Here is a 13,393-nt window from a genome sequence, read left to right on the forward strand (position 1 = left end):
CTTGGTGTTTAATGTGAGGGAAGAGGGAGAGAGGCCTTAGCCTTAGGCTAGAGTTTGACTGGCCCTCACTCGAGGAATGAACTAAGTAGTAGGTAGGAAAGAGAAAGTCTCCTAGGGAGGGAGAAGCAGGTCGTCTGTTTGGAGGAGCTGGGATTTTGAAGGGCTGAATTCATTCGGGAGGCTGATACATGGGTACTAATCCCACTCCCAGGGTTAGAGCTGCCTTGACTTTCCTAAGGGACTGGCATGTTTGTCTCCTGGAGAAGATGGGGGCTGGGGCTTGGGGGAGGGAGTCTCAATCCAGAGGAAGTTTGATTCTCAAGAGGGGAGGGGAGGAATCACCTCTGAATATGGTAAGGGGAGCCTAGCTGAGGAGACAAGGGTCTAACTGTCCAGAGCAGCTTGCCTGGAAGAGGAAAGGGGCTGGCTCATCCTCAGGAGGCCTTCCTTACTTTCCAAAGAGGCTAGGTGGTGGAAGAAGGGCATCCCTCCTAAGGGAATGGAATCTGACCCTGTAAAGTCTTACTCAAGGGGGCTAAGTCGGTGCTGGGAGGAGGTCATCCTGAAGAAGGGGTTGAGTGGCCTATTTGTCTGGGAAAAATGTATATGGAGAGGCGCTGACCCTCCTGAATGGAAGAGGGGGACTCTCCATAGGAACCAGAGGCCAGGAGTCTGTTGGTGGGGAAGGTTTCTCTCCCCTCCTGGGAGACCCTGATTGGAGATGGAGATCTCCCTGCTGGGAGAGCCAGACTCCCAAGGAGCTGAAGTTTTTCTTAGGGAAGGGCCTGGAGGGTCTAAGCAGAGGTACATAGCTAGTGAGGAAACCTGACTCTCCAGAGGAATTGGACTATGATGAGAGAAGGCTGGAAGGGCTTGGGGATTGAGGAAGGGACTGACTCTTCAAAAGGGCAAAGGATGGGGGGGGGGGGGGGGGCGGGGTCCAGTGGAAAGTCAGTCTTCCCCAAGAGAGACCATCTCCTATAGCTGTGGGTGTAGCTGAAGGGAAGGAAGACAAGAAGCTTCTCAGGAGTTTTAGAACTAGATCCTGGGGAAGGAGCTGTCTTGGGGATGCCTGTGAAAACTTCACTGGGGGGGGGGGGGTGTTGAAGGGGGGGTTTGCCTGTGGAAGAGGGAGGTGCTGAAATGGAGGGTGTCACTGGGGAGGGTCCTGACCAAATGAGAAGAATGCTTGGAGGGGAGGGGGAAAATCTGGAAGGGGGAAAGGTACAGTGTCTGCCTGTCTTGGACAAGAAGGAGGGTCTCACAAGAAGGAGAGACTGGTTCCTAGGGAGAGGGGGCAAAGTCTGACTGAAAAGGATGTGTAAGGTTCAGGCTATAAGGTGAAGGAAGAGAGGTGCCTGCAGGGAGGGGTGGGCAGGGGCAGCCCCTTCTTTGAAGGAGGAATGTGGATGGGACTAGGGGCAGTCAAGGGGAGAGAGTATGAGGAGGGTGGGTATGGGGGCAGAAGCACTCCCTCTTGGGTAGGGCTTGTCTGGCCCTTCTGAGGGCTCTCGCTCCTGAACGGGGGGCTCGACCCTAGGGGAAGGAGGGAGAGGGCAGGGGGCAGAGGCTTGCTCTTGTGCAGACAGAAAGGGACGGGAGAGCTCCCTGGGGAGGGGCTGGGGCGGAGGGCAGGGGTCACCCTGGGAAGGGGCTCCCTCTTGGAGAAGTGTGCCCTCGCAGGGGGTCGGACGGGGTGAGGGTCCCACCCTGTGGGGTGTCTCGCTCGCTGGGGGTCCTGCCTTCGGGGGCGTCTCTCTCCGGGGGCTCCCCTGGGGAAGGGTGTTCCCTCGGGGAGCCCTCCCAACGCTGGGGGGGTGCCGGCCAGGGCGGGGTTCCCCTCTCCCGGCACGGTCGCCCCCTCCCCGCGGGGTCCCGGCCTCGGGGGGGCGGGGCGCCCCCGGCCCCGGTTCGCTCCGGCCCGGCTCGCTACCTGAGCGTGGGCCCGATGCAGGCCGTGTCCGTGCTCTCGATCTCCCGCAGGATCCGCTCGTGCTCCGCCGCCGTCTCCAGGCTCTCCGCCTCCGCCATCTTCCCCCGCTCCATGGGCCGGGCGGCCGCCCTGCCCCGCCCCGCCCCGGCCTCCCCGCGCCTGCCGCCGCGCTCGGAGCCGCCCGCAGCCTCGCAGCCTCGCCGGCCCCTCCGCAGCCGCCCCGGCCGCCCAGCAACGACCCCGCCCCCGGGCACGCCCCCCAGCGTCAGCGCGCCCAGGCCCCGCCCCGCGCCGTGCGAGGCCGCGCGCGCGGCCTGCCGGGAGATGTAGTCCTCGCCCTCCCTGCCCTGCTCCAAGGAACTGGCTGGACCTCAAGGGCATCCGCCGCCACCCTAACAGAGCGGGAAGCTGAGGCCCAGAGGGAGGAAAGGAGGCAGCGCCCAGATCCTTGGGCGCCAAGCTCAGCGCTCTTCGCATTGCCCTCCAATGGAGACTGGCAGCTCCCTGAGGGCAAGAGGCGGACGTCGGCTTCTCTTTGTCTCCCTGGCGCCTAGACCAGGGCCGGGCACAGAGTAGGACCTCCGTAAGCGCTTGTTGACTGACTGACCGATGAAGTGGGCGTGACTGAGCTTGTCCAATAAGGTCATGATGTCATGCCACCATAGAAAGCGAAAAGGGACTTTTACAGATGAGGAAACTGAGGCTGCCGAGGTCACGCAGCCGGTCGTTACCTGGCCGCCTCACCCCTCCCACTCCTTTCTATCCAGCCATCTGGTCATCCGTACAATGAGGATTATACTTGTTGCAGCCCTGTCTCGGACACATAGAGATTGCGTGACCGTGGGCAAGTCCCTAGGTCTGGGAACACTGGCCGGTTCCACCTTGGACAGCTCTAGTCCTTCACTTGCAGTTACAGTCTTATCTTAGGCACCATCCAACTCCTCTAGTCAATATCCACAAAGTGATACTTGGAGATACAGTATAAACATGGTACCCCCCAACTTGACCCTCCCTGCTGTGTAGACGTTATTTTACTCATCCCTGAATGATTCTCACACTTCCCACAAGGTCTACGCCAGATGTCTTCTCTCCTCAAACCTCCTATGCCATGCCCTCCTTTCTCTCAGCAGAGGACCTCTCCTCCTACTTCACGGAGAAAACTGAGGCCATCCTAAATGAGCAGGACCCTTCCTCTCCAACTGTACCCCTCTCCACTATTCCCCCAACCCTATCTTTTACTCCAGTCTCTGAGAAAGGTATGGTCTTTCTCTCTACAAAGGTCAACTCATTTGCTTGTCTTCTTGATCCTATCCCTTTCTGTCTCCTCTGAGAGGCTGTTCCCTCTGTCATTCCTTCTCTTTATGGATGGATGGATGGATGGATGGATGGATGGATGGATGGATGGATGGATGGATGGACAATGAAATAAATATTAAGCACTTGCTATATACCAAGCATTCTGCTAAGTGCTGGGAATACAATTAGCAACAATCAAGATTGTCCTGGATCTCAAGGAGTTCACATTCTGATAGAAGCAGACAACACACAAAAGAGAGCTGGGAATGCTTTGAAAATACCCAGGATGGAGCAGCTAGTACTTGCCTTGGAATCAGCAGGACCTGAGTTCAAACGTAACCTCGAGCACTTATAAGCCATATAACACTGGGTAAGTCACTTAACCCAAATTGCCTCCAAAAAAAAAGTGTCCAGGAATTTAAATGGAGGCTTCGTTCAGGGCAAGGTAAAATAAAAGCAAAAGCTGACTATCAGAACCCAGGGACCCAGGAGCCTAGTTCAAGTGATTTAAGTAGGAGGGAGCTGAAATTTAAAATGTATTCACTGTATGCCCTCTCCTAACTACACACATGTCCAGACTTCTTCCACTCCTAAACAAATCCTTGTAAGGTATTTTCCTGGATCTCTTCACGTGTTCAGTCAATCCATGTGCCAGACAGAATTCAAAGACAAGCCCAGTCCTCCAGGAGCTTACAGCCCACTTGGAAAGTACAAGACATATACAAATAAGTAAATGCAAGGTAATTTCCCTTTCACTTTCAAATATCTAGACAGAGTCATCTCCACTAGTTACCTCCATTTCTTCACTTCCTTTTTATATCCCTTTCAATCTGGCTTCTGACCTCAATCTTCCTAAGCTGTTCTTTCCAAAATTACTAATACTCTTCTCATGCTTGGTTTCATTGGCTTTTTTTGGTGTCTCGTTCTGCTTTACCTCTTGTCTTTAGCTTTTGAAACATTGTCCATCTCTTCCTCTTCTAGTCTGAGTTCTCTTGGTTCTACCCCTACCTGTCCAGCTGGGCCTTCTGAGTCTCCTTTGCTAGGTCATTGTCCGTCCCCAACCACCCAACTGTATTTTTTCTCTCTCTACTCTCTTAGTTAACTCATCAGTTCCCATGTGTTCAATTATTATCTCTCTGCAGATCCCTACAGGTGGATGCGTCTGGCCCTCATCTCTCTCCTAAATTCCAGTGTCCATCATGAACTATTCCTGGATGACCCAACAGCATCTCAAACTCAGCATGTCCAAAATGTAACTGAGTGACTTCCCCACGTCTTCTCCAAACCTCTCCTTTTTTGCTGAGAGCACCACCATCCTTCCATTGCTCCAGGGATCCAACCCATGGAGAAGCCCACCACTGCCACACCATTGACACTCCTGCTACTCATTCAAACAACTAACCAGATACTGAATGTCTACTGTGTGCTCATTCGGGGGTGTGAAGATGACCAGAAACAGCTCTTGTCCTTGAGGAACTCACATGCTAGCAGGACATGAAATGGACTACAACTCTGCTTAGTGTTTTATAGGGTATCTCATGTGTAAAGATGTGTCTTGTCTTCCCATTCAGATTAGAGCCTCCCTGAGGGCAGGGTCTGTAATACCCCCAGAAGGCTGAGCATTTCCTAAGGGCTGGAGTTGTATTTCTCCCATCAGGTTCAAGTACAGAGAGTCCAATACTAACTGGATAATGGTTTGGGGGTGGGGGGGAGAGAAGAGAACAAGGATTTATTAAGTGCTTACCATATGCCAGGAACTGTGCTAAGCCCTTTACAAATATTTTCTCATTTGAACTTGACTGATATAGCAAGCCTTCTCCCAGGGCATCTCTTGGCCACAGAATGTTTTGGCTGTGTTTGTCACCCCCACGTCCTCAGGGACTGCCTTTTCCTCTGAGTCTAAGTTCACTGTACTCCTCCAGGTGGTGACAACACCATGCTCTCCACCCTGAGCTCCCCCAGGAGCCTGAGCTCAGCTAAGTCCCTGAGCAGCAGGCTGACATCATCCCAGACTTCTGCAGGACAAGGTCCCTAAGGTTCAACCCTGGTCTTCCCCACAGAGCATCTGAGCTACATACACACACACTCATACACACACACATACATACCCACACCCACATTACTCATACATATCAAATACACACACCAACCGCTTTCAAACATACCTCTCTCACATACACGTAACATTCATTCACATACATACACACCTTCAAACTTTTTACACACAACACACTTGCATATATACTATTCACTCATTCACACATATACATATACCACACTCATATACACATACACTCTACTCATACATACCGAATACACACACCAGCCACTCTCACAGATACCCCACTTACAAACATACACTTAAACACATCCACACTACTCACACATACCAAATACACATACCAACCATTCTCACACATATCCCACTCACTCACACACACACACACATCATTCAGTTACACACACAGAAGTACACACACTTTCAAACTTTTTACGCATAACATACTCTTATATACCACTCATTCACAGATACACACACCACACACTCATATATACTACACACATACACACATACATATACATGCATGCACTCAGAGGGCATGGGCAGGAACATGGTGCCAAGAACAAAGATTTGGCCCATTTTCCCATGCTTCCCATGAAGTATTTAGTCCTTTTGGGAGTCCCTGTTTTTAAGAGACAGAGAGCGAGAGAGAGAGAGAGAGAGATACTATTAAAGCATCTTGTTGCCCTCTTCTCTTTTCAGATGGCTTTCAGAAATCCAGGCCTATGCACAAGGGGAAATGAACTGCCTTATCTCCTCTCAGCATTATTACCTTTTCCTGTTCCCTTAAATTCTATTCCCTGAATCCAAGGCATCTCAGGCTCTCTCTCCTCCCTGAAGATGCCATGAGATCTTTCACAGGCTCATATTTATAGGCAACCCATGACCCAGAGCCAAGAGTTCTGCATTTACAGGGATGGGCTTGGCAAATTTATCACACCCGATAAAAGGTACACTCAGAAGGGACTCTGGGAGAGGTGGAGCTGCTTCTTTCAGATCCTGGAGTAAGTCCAAGGTGGAGTTCTGGGGCAGGAAGTGGAATTGCCAAGACTTTTTTCAAATCCTCCTAGATCTGATGTTCACTAGGCCTTTGGTTTAAAGTGCAAGTCCAGTGATGGGGTGTGTCATCAATGAGAATTTGTGGCACAAAAGAAGTTCCTAGCTCTAGAACGAAAAGACCAGCAAGGCCAGCCCTCTCTTTAAGCATCTTGCCCAAGGTCAAATGACCAATAAGCATCAGAGTTAGGACTTGAACCCAGGTCCCCTGAACCAAGAGCCAGTATTCTTTCTGCTGGACTTGGTCATGGAACAAGAACAGGAGATGACGGACAGGCCACTGGAGTGTTCTGCTAATGTCCCCAAGCTACTAAAAGAGTCAAAGGAAAGCCCCTTAAGTGGCCACAGTGAAAACCATGGGTTCCAACAGGTGTAAATGAAGAAGCACAATCCTGACACTGGGAGCAATATGTAGAAAGGAGTAGACATAGGAAGGAAAGAAACTAGCCTTGATTAAGATTCTACTATTGGCCGGGTCCTGTGGCAAGCACTTTACAGATATCGTCTCATTTGATCCTCACATACCCCTGGGAGCAAAGTGCTATTCATTTCCATTTCAGAGAGGAGGAAATCGAGGTTGACAGGCAAAGTGACTTGTATAGTTACACAGCTAGGAAGTGTTTGCAGCAAGATTCAAATTCAGGTCTTCCTGACTCTGGCCCAGTGCCCTATCTGTCATGTGTCAAAACAGCAGGGTCAGTTTGGCAGGACTACAGCATGTGTAAAGGGGACTAAAGATAGGTTTGGATCAGGCTGTGAAGGACTTTAAATGCCAACCAAGAATCAAGTTTGATGTGGGAGCCAATAGGGTGTCACTGGAGTTGAGTAGACAGTTAATGTAGTAAGTGTTGTGCTTTAGAAAATCATTCTGGAAATGTGGAGGGTAGACTGGAATAGGGCAGGATTTGAGGCAGGGAAACCGATTAGAATGTTAGTACAATGTTGAATTTATTGAATCTTTAAAAAAAAAAAAAAGCAAGCTGTTCATAATAGAGTTTCCTAGTTTCATGTACATTCCTCTTTTCTGTTCTATTATGTATACAAAAGGGCTTTTTTTGTTTGGTGTTCATTGAGTTCAGAATAAAAAGATTTTAAATTGAATTGAATTGAATTTGTTTTTTTAAAAAGCTGTTACAATAGTCCAAATAAGAGATGGCAAGCTTCTGAATTAAGATATAGGCTATTTGAGTGGAGAGATGGGACATGCAGGAGAGATTCTGTGGAGGAAAAAACAATAAAATTTGACAATAGACTATATGGGGGGGGGGAGTGAGAGTGAGCAGTTGAGGATATCACTGATGTTACAAGAGGAGGTGAATGGAAGGATGCTGGTGACCTTCAAAAAAACAAGGAAATTTGTTAGGAAGAGAGGCTGATTAGAGGTGAGGTAGGGGAATAAGAAGTCCTCTTTGGGACATGTTGAGTTTGAAATGGCTGTAGGGCATCCAGTTCCAAATGTCCAGTAGGTAGACTAAGTCCTACTTCTTTCCAATGACACCATTGTAACAGCTCACACTGATGTATCCTTTAATGTCTGCAAGGCACTTTACATAAACGATCTCATTTGATCTCACTTTGTTATTATCCCTGTTTTACAGGAAAGAGAACTGAGGTTCACAATGGTTAAGTGACTAGCCCAAAATTACTCATCTAGTAAACATTGGAGACCAGATTAGAAATTAGGATTCATTAACTCCAGGCCTATTATTCGATGCCACAACTGCCTCTCTGATCTTCACAGGGCATGTTCTGAAGGTCTTTAAGCATTCTGGTTACACTATTATGAACTTGTTCCAACTTTGATATATTCTTATTAAAATGGGATACTGAAGGGGTCTGAAAACAGGACAGGTACAGTGTGGGTACAGGTACACTGTCCCTCCCCTCAGTCTGTATACCATACCTCTTTTCATCTTTAGTTTTTATTCAACAAATGAACGATCTCCCTCATGCTGAAATGTAAGGTGGATTTCCTTAACCCAAGCATAGAACTTTATAATTATACCACCACCTCCAATATAATTTTCCTAGACTGAGTCCAATATTCTAGTCTGATGAGATCTTTTTGGATGTTAACTCTGTCATCCAACTTATGAACTATCTCTCCTAGTTACAAATCATCTGTACTTTTGTCAAGTATACCCCCTATGGCTTCATCTAAATCATCAGTAAAAATATTGCACAGTGTAAGACCAAACACAAGTCCCTGGAGCACGTTGTTGTTGCTATTGAAGGGGGTTTGGAGAATAAAAAACAATGGGAATCATTGCTCAGCTCATATGAACTCATTAACGACTGCTTCTAGGGTCTGATCAAAGAGTCAGTTTGAGTTCCACCTAACTGAACTATGATTTCATTCACAACTCTTCATTTGGTCTACTAAGAGAGCATGCTAGGGGCATACTTAGGGCAGCTAGATGGTACAGTGGATAGAGTATGGGGCCTGGAGTCAGGAAGACTAATTGCCTGAATTCAAATCCAGCATCAGACACTTATTAACTACATGACACAAGGCAAGCCACCTGTTTGCCTCAGTTTTCTCCTCTGTAAAATGAGCTAGAGAAGGAAATGACAAATCACTCCAGTATCTCTTCCAAGAAAGCCTCAAAGGGGGCCACAAAGACTCAGACAGGACTGACATGTCCAAACAACAAGAAAGAACATGGGAGACTTAGTTAAACACTTTGCAAGAACTTAGATGAACTACACTCCTGCTCTACCATCCTGTCAAAAAAAAAAAAAGTATGTGAAGCCAGTCTTCCATGTCCTGCCCTGGCTCTCTTGGAAGGATTAATAGGACACAAAGAAGAGTCCCACAAGATGAGAAGCCATGAAGAGGCTGCAATCTGCATCCACCCAGAGTGTGCCCACTTGGAGGAGATCACTGGAAGGCTGCTTTGGGGTCATGGATAGAGATCAGGTGTTAGGGTCAGAATGCCCATGTCTGAGGTCCTTTGCTCCCATTTTTTAATGGTGGCACCCTGCATCAATCCTATCACTTTTCTGAGATTCTTGACTCAATCTTGTTCTTCCTTAAGAGAGAAAGAATTAAGGAAAAAATTTAAAAATACATGAAGCTCTAAGAAATAATATCAAATAATACCTACATATTTGTTAATAGGAAAAGTTTCTCTTCATAATAAAATAAAACTATCATTTTAAAAGAAAGAGAGAGAGGGAGGGAGGGAGGGGGAGAGAGAGAGAGAGAGAGAGAGAGAGCTCAAGCCTGGGAAGGTGAAAATCCTGCTGTACTTTGTCCTCAGGTGCCTTAGGCAGAGTTCCTTCTCCCCACTATTCCATGACCTCCTGAAGGGCAGAGCAGAGGTGCTGATTAAGGGAAAATCATCCCCCACTCTAAAGGAGGAAGGGGGGGAAATAAATGGAGTTGATAGTTTTCTTCTTTAACTAACCACTTCCAATGCCATATACACTGCTCTAGCTGAATGGTCACTTTTTAAGCATTGAATTAGATTAGACACTGAGATCTGTTCTCAGTAGGAAGGTGGCACAGTGGATGGAGTGCTAGACTTGCGGTCAGGAAGGCCTGAGTTCAAATGTGACCTCAGACACTTACTAGCTAAGTGACTCTAGGTAAGTCACTTAAACTCTGTCTGCCTCAGTTTCCTCACCTGTAAAATGGGGATGATTAGTACCACTTCCCAGGTTGTTGTGAGGATAAAATCAGCTAATATTTGTAAAACACTTTGCAAATCTTAAAAAACCATATGAATTCCAACTATAAATATTATTCTTACTGATATTTTGTGATTCTTTGATATGCATAGGATTCTAGTGATGATCAAATAGAGCTGCTGGTAGGGCAGCACTAAAAAAAAGCAAAGTGTTTATTTCCAATATACTCTGTTTACACGTGTGTATTGGTTGCTTCCCCTAATAAAAGCTAAGCACTTCAAGGGAGGGAATTGTTTCGTCATTTTTTTTCTATCTCCCTAATGCCAATTACAGTTCCTGGCACATGGTAGGCACTTAATAATTGATTGACAAATATTCATTAAGTGACGACTATGAACCAGGCAGTGTGCTAAAAAGCTGGGGCATATAAGGGAAGGCACAAATAGCTCTGTCCTCATGGAGCTCCCATTCTATTAGGAATTTCAACAGGCAAATAACTAGATACTTACAAGATATATATGGTACAACACTGAACCTTTTACAAAAGGAATATTTATCTTAGAAGGTATAATCACAAATGTCCAAATTTACTCCCCCCCAACAGTGAGAGGCATAATCCCCTTTCCCCTTTGTACTGCCTCAGTCTCTGGGGAGGGAAGAGGATTGGGTTCATAGCTCAGTTTGGTTCCCATACAGCACAGTCCCAGCTCCAAGTTGCTGATTCCCTTGGTTCTAGAAGCCTTGGAACCACTCCTGATTCATTCGTGATCATCTCTAGCACCCAAAACTAAAAACAAACAATTCAGTACAGGAAGAACACACCTATATCCATTTCATGGAGGTGAGGTAAAAGAGAGGGTTCAATTCAGTTCAGTTAATAGCATTCACACTGGATGCAGCAGATAGGAGACCCTGAAAAAAGAGTAGGCAAATAGATAATGGGAAAAGGGCACATGACAGGGAGGAGGGTTGGAGAGAGGAGGGCGAGTTCTTTTAGGCAAACTGGGCATGCTTTAAAAGGCCCCTCAGGGACTTTCCATGTTAGAATGAAGCATGCCCAGAGAAGCTCAGGTTGCAGTGGTATAAATGGAAGACAGTCTCAGAGGGGAGGCACTAGCAGTTGAGGAGACAGAAAAGGGTCTTCTGAGGAAGATGGGGTTTGAAAGGAGATTTGAAGGAAGACAGGGAAGCCAGGAGGCAGAAGTAAGGAGAAGAACATTTCAGGCATGGGGGACAACCAATGAAAAGGTAGAGTCAGAAGATGGAGAAATAGTAAGAAAGTCAATGTCTTACAGATATAACCATAACCGAAGAGTATACAGGAGGATAGAGATAGAAGATTGGAAAATAGAAAGAAGTCAAGTTGTGAAGGGCTTTTAATGCCAAGATTTTATATTTAATCCTGGAAGTAACTGTTTTGTAGGTCATCCTTTTTTTTTTTTAGAGGACAAATAGCATCGTGGGTAATGTCTTGACTTTCATGTAAACTGAGTTACACAGTCTCACTCTCTCTTCCAGAGTCACCCAAGTTTAGTGGCAGGACAAAAGTCAAGATGCCTGGTGAGGGCTCAGGATGCAGTGGATGACCTTGGCATCTTCAGTGTTTAGTCAAGCTCTAAGTTTTTGTGCTTCAGTAGCCTTCATGGTTATTGGAACAAATTGTTCTCATGCACCCATTCCTGGAAGTAATAAGGAGTCACTGGAGTTTATTGAGTAGGGAAATGACATGGTCAGACTTGAACTTTAGGAAGATCACTTTGGCAGACGAGTGGAGAATGGAATGGAGTAGACAGATACTTTAGCCAGGGAGGCCAATTAGAAGGCTACTGTAAGAGTCCAGTTTTGAGGTGATGAGGACCTCCACCATGATGATGGTCATGTGAGAAGATAGAAGGACAAATACACAAGAAATGATAGGAAGGTAGAAATGACAATTCCCAAACAATGCCCTACGCTATAATTTTATGATGTTCTTCTAACCAACGACCTAACCACTTTCTGAGAAGAAACTGGTAAAAATTTAAGAAGGAATCCTAAGGTGGGGAGTCTTCCTCCTAATGTATTAAGGTAGTAAACAGATTTAAGAGTGTAAACTCCTTAATCTAATTAATCTCCTTTGAGAGGATTATCTGATGAGTTTGGAAAATGGTTCTCCAGGATGCTCTGGCATTTTAAGAAGCTACTGTTTTTGTTTTGTTTGGCAAATCGAAACTGTTTATTTAGCTTTTAGATGAACTTTGTAATTATGTTGTTTGGGTTTTTTTTTTAAAAAATCTTAATGTGGAATTCTGAGAATTCTTTCTTTCAGTTAGTAAAAAATTTAGCTAAATGCTAGGGATACAAATAGAGTGCCTGGGGTATTCAAGGAGGACTAGCATCTTTGATATGAGGGTTGCCCAGCCCTTTTCTGGCAGTTCATCCACCTCTGGTGTTCACCTTCACCCAACTCTCACCTGTGGCTCCAAGAAGCTGTAGCTTGTGCATCAGCTACCCTCAGTAAAACCATCTCGGCAGATGGGCTAAACTAGGTTGAAGGTAACTGACAGGACTCAAACCAGTCAATGAGTTAGGAGGATGTCTACCCTAAGCACATGAAGATTTCCACTGGGGGAATGGGTACATGAGAACAGTTGGTTCCAATGGTCATGAAGGTGGCTGAAGCAGGCATTGTGGAATGCTTAGAGCTTAATTAGATGTTGAAAATGCCAAGGTCATCCACCACATCCCAAGATGTAGAGAATCTTCTTGACTTTTGTCTTGCCACTGGACAGTGGCACACTCTGGAAGAGAGTGCAACTCTACCTCACTTAAATGCAATTCATGCACAAGTCAAGATGTTCATTGGTCCTCTTTGCAAATGAAGGTTGAACAACAGCAGGGATACAAATACAAAAGAAAAACAGTCCCTACCCTCAAGAAGCCTTATTCCAGTGAAAGCAGACATCACACAAAACAAAGCTGAAAAAGAGGAGAAAGAGAAGATATCCAAACCAGAATATAATGGAGAAGTCCAAAGGATGTAGTCTGGTGGGAAATGAAAGGAATTGTTTGGGAATTCTATGAACTGTAACTTCAAAATTGCTTGTGTCAGAGAGATTTTCAAAGATAAGATGGATTTTTATCCCACTGTATTTTCTTTCTAAGCAGGGATGCTTAGAATTAGAATAATTGACTTTATAATTTGTCTCTGGTAGACTTATGCCCCAAATTCAGAATACTGATTTTTTTCTTCCATATCACAAAGAACCAAGAGTTTGACCTCATGCAGAAGCTAAGCCAGACCATGGTGATGGAAGGATAGCCACAGCTGACTTCATTCCAACTCAGGAGGCCTACAGGTGTACCTCAGAGATATTGCAGGTTTGGTTCCACTAAATAAAGTGAATATCGAAATAAAACAAGTCACAAATTTT

The 13,393-nt window shown here is 46.2% G+C and overlaps 1 protein-coding gene across 4 annotated transcripts in view; it reads right to left on the bottom strand.

Moving 5' to 3' along the window:
• The window catches only part of EXOC6B (exocyst complex component 6B), a 607,915-nt gene extending 605,830 nt beyond the window's left edge, over positions 1–2,085 (bottom strand). For 3 of the 4 annotated variants that reach the window (XM_072613606.1, XM_072612000.1, XM_072614391.1), the window contains exon 1: positions 1,934–2,084. In XM_072613606.1, coding sequence (XP_072469707.1) covers positions 1,934–2,046 — 113 coding nt within the window. In that variant the 5' untranslated portion in view covers positions 2,047–2,084. Of the gene's footprint in view, positions 1–1,933 lie in introns of all 4 variants that reach the window. The other variant, XM_072612825.1, reaches the window with a different exon arrangement.
• Between the last annotated feature and the right edge of the window lie 11,308 nt (positions 2,086–13,393).

Source organism: Notamacropus eugenii, chromosome 1 (assembly GCF_028372415.1).
Source record: "Notamacropus eugenii isolate mMacEug1 chromosome 1, mMacEug1.pri_v2, whole genome shotgun sequence".
Taxonomy (NCBI): domain Eukaryota; kingdom Metazoa; phylum Chordata; class Mammalia; order Diprotodontia; family Macropodidae; genus Notamacropus; species Notamacropus eugenii.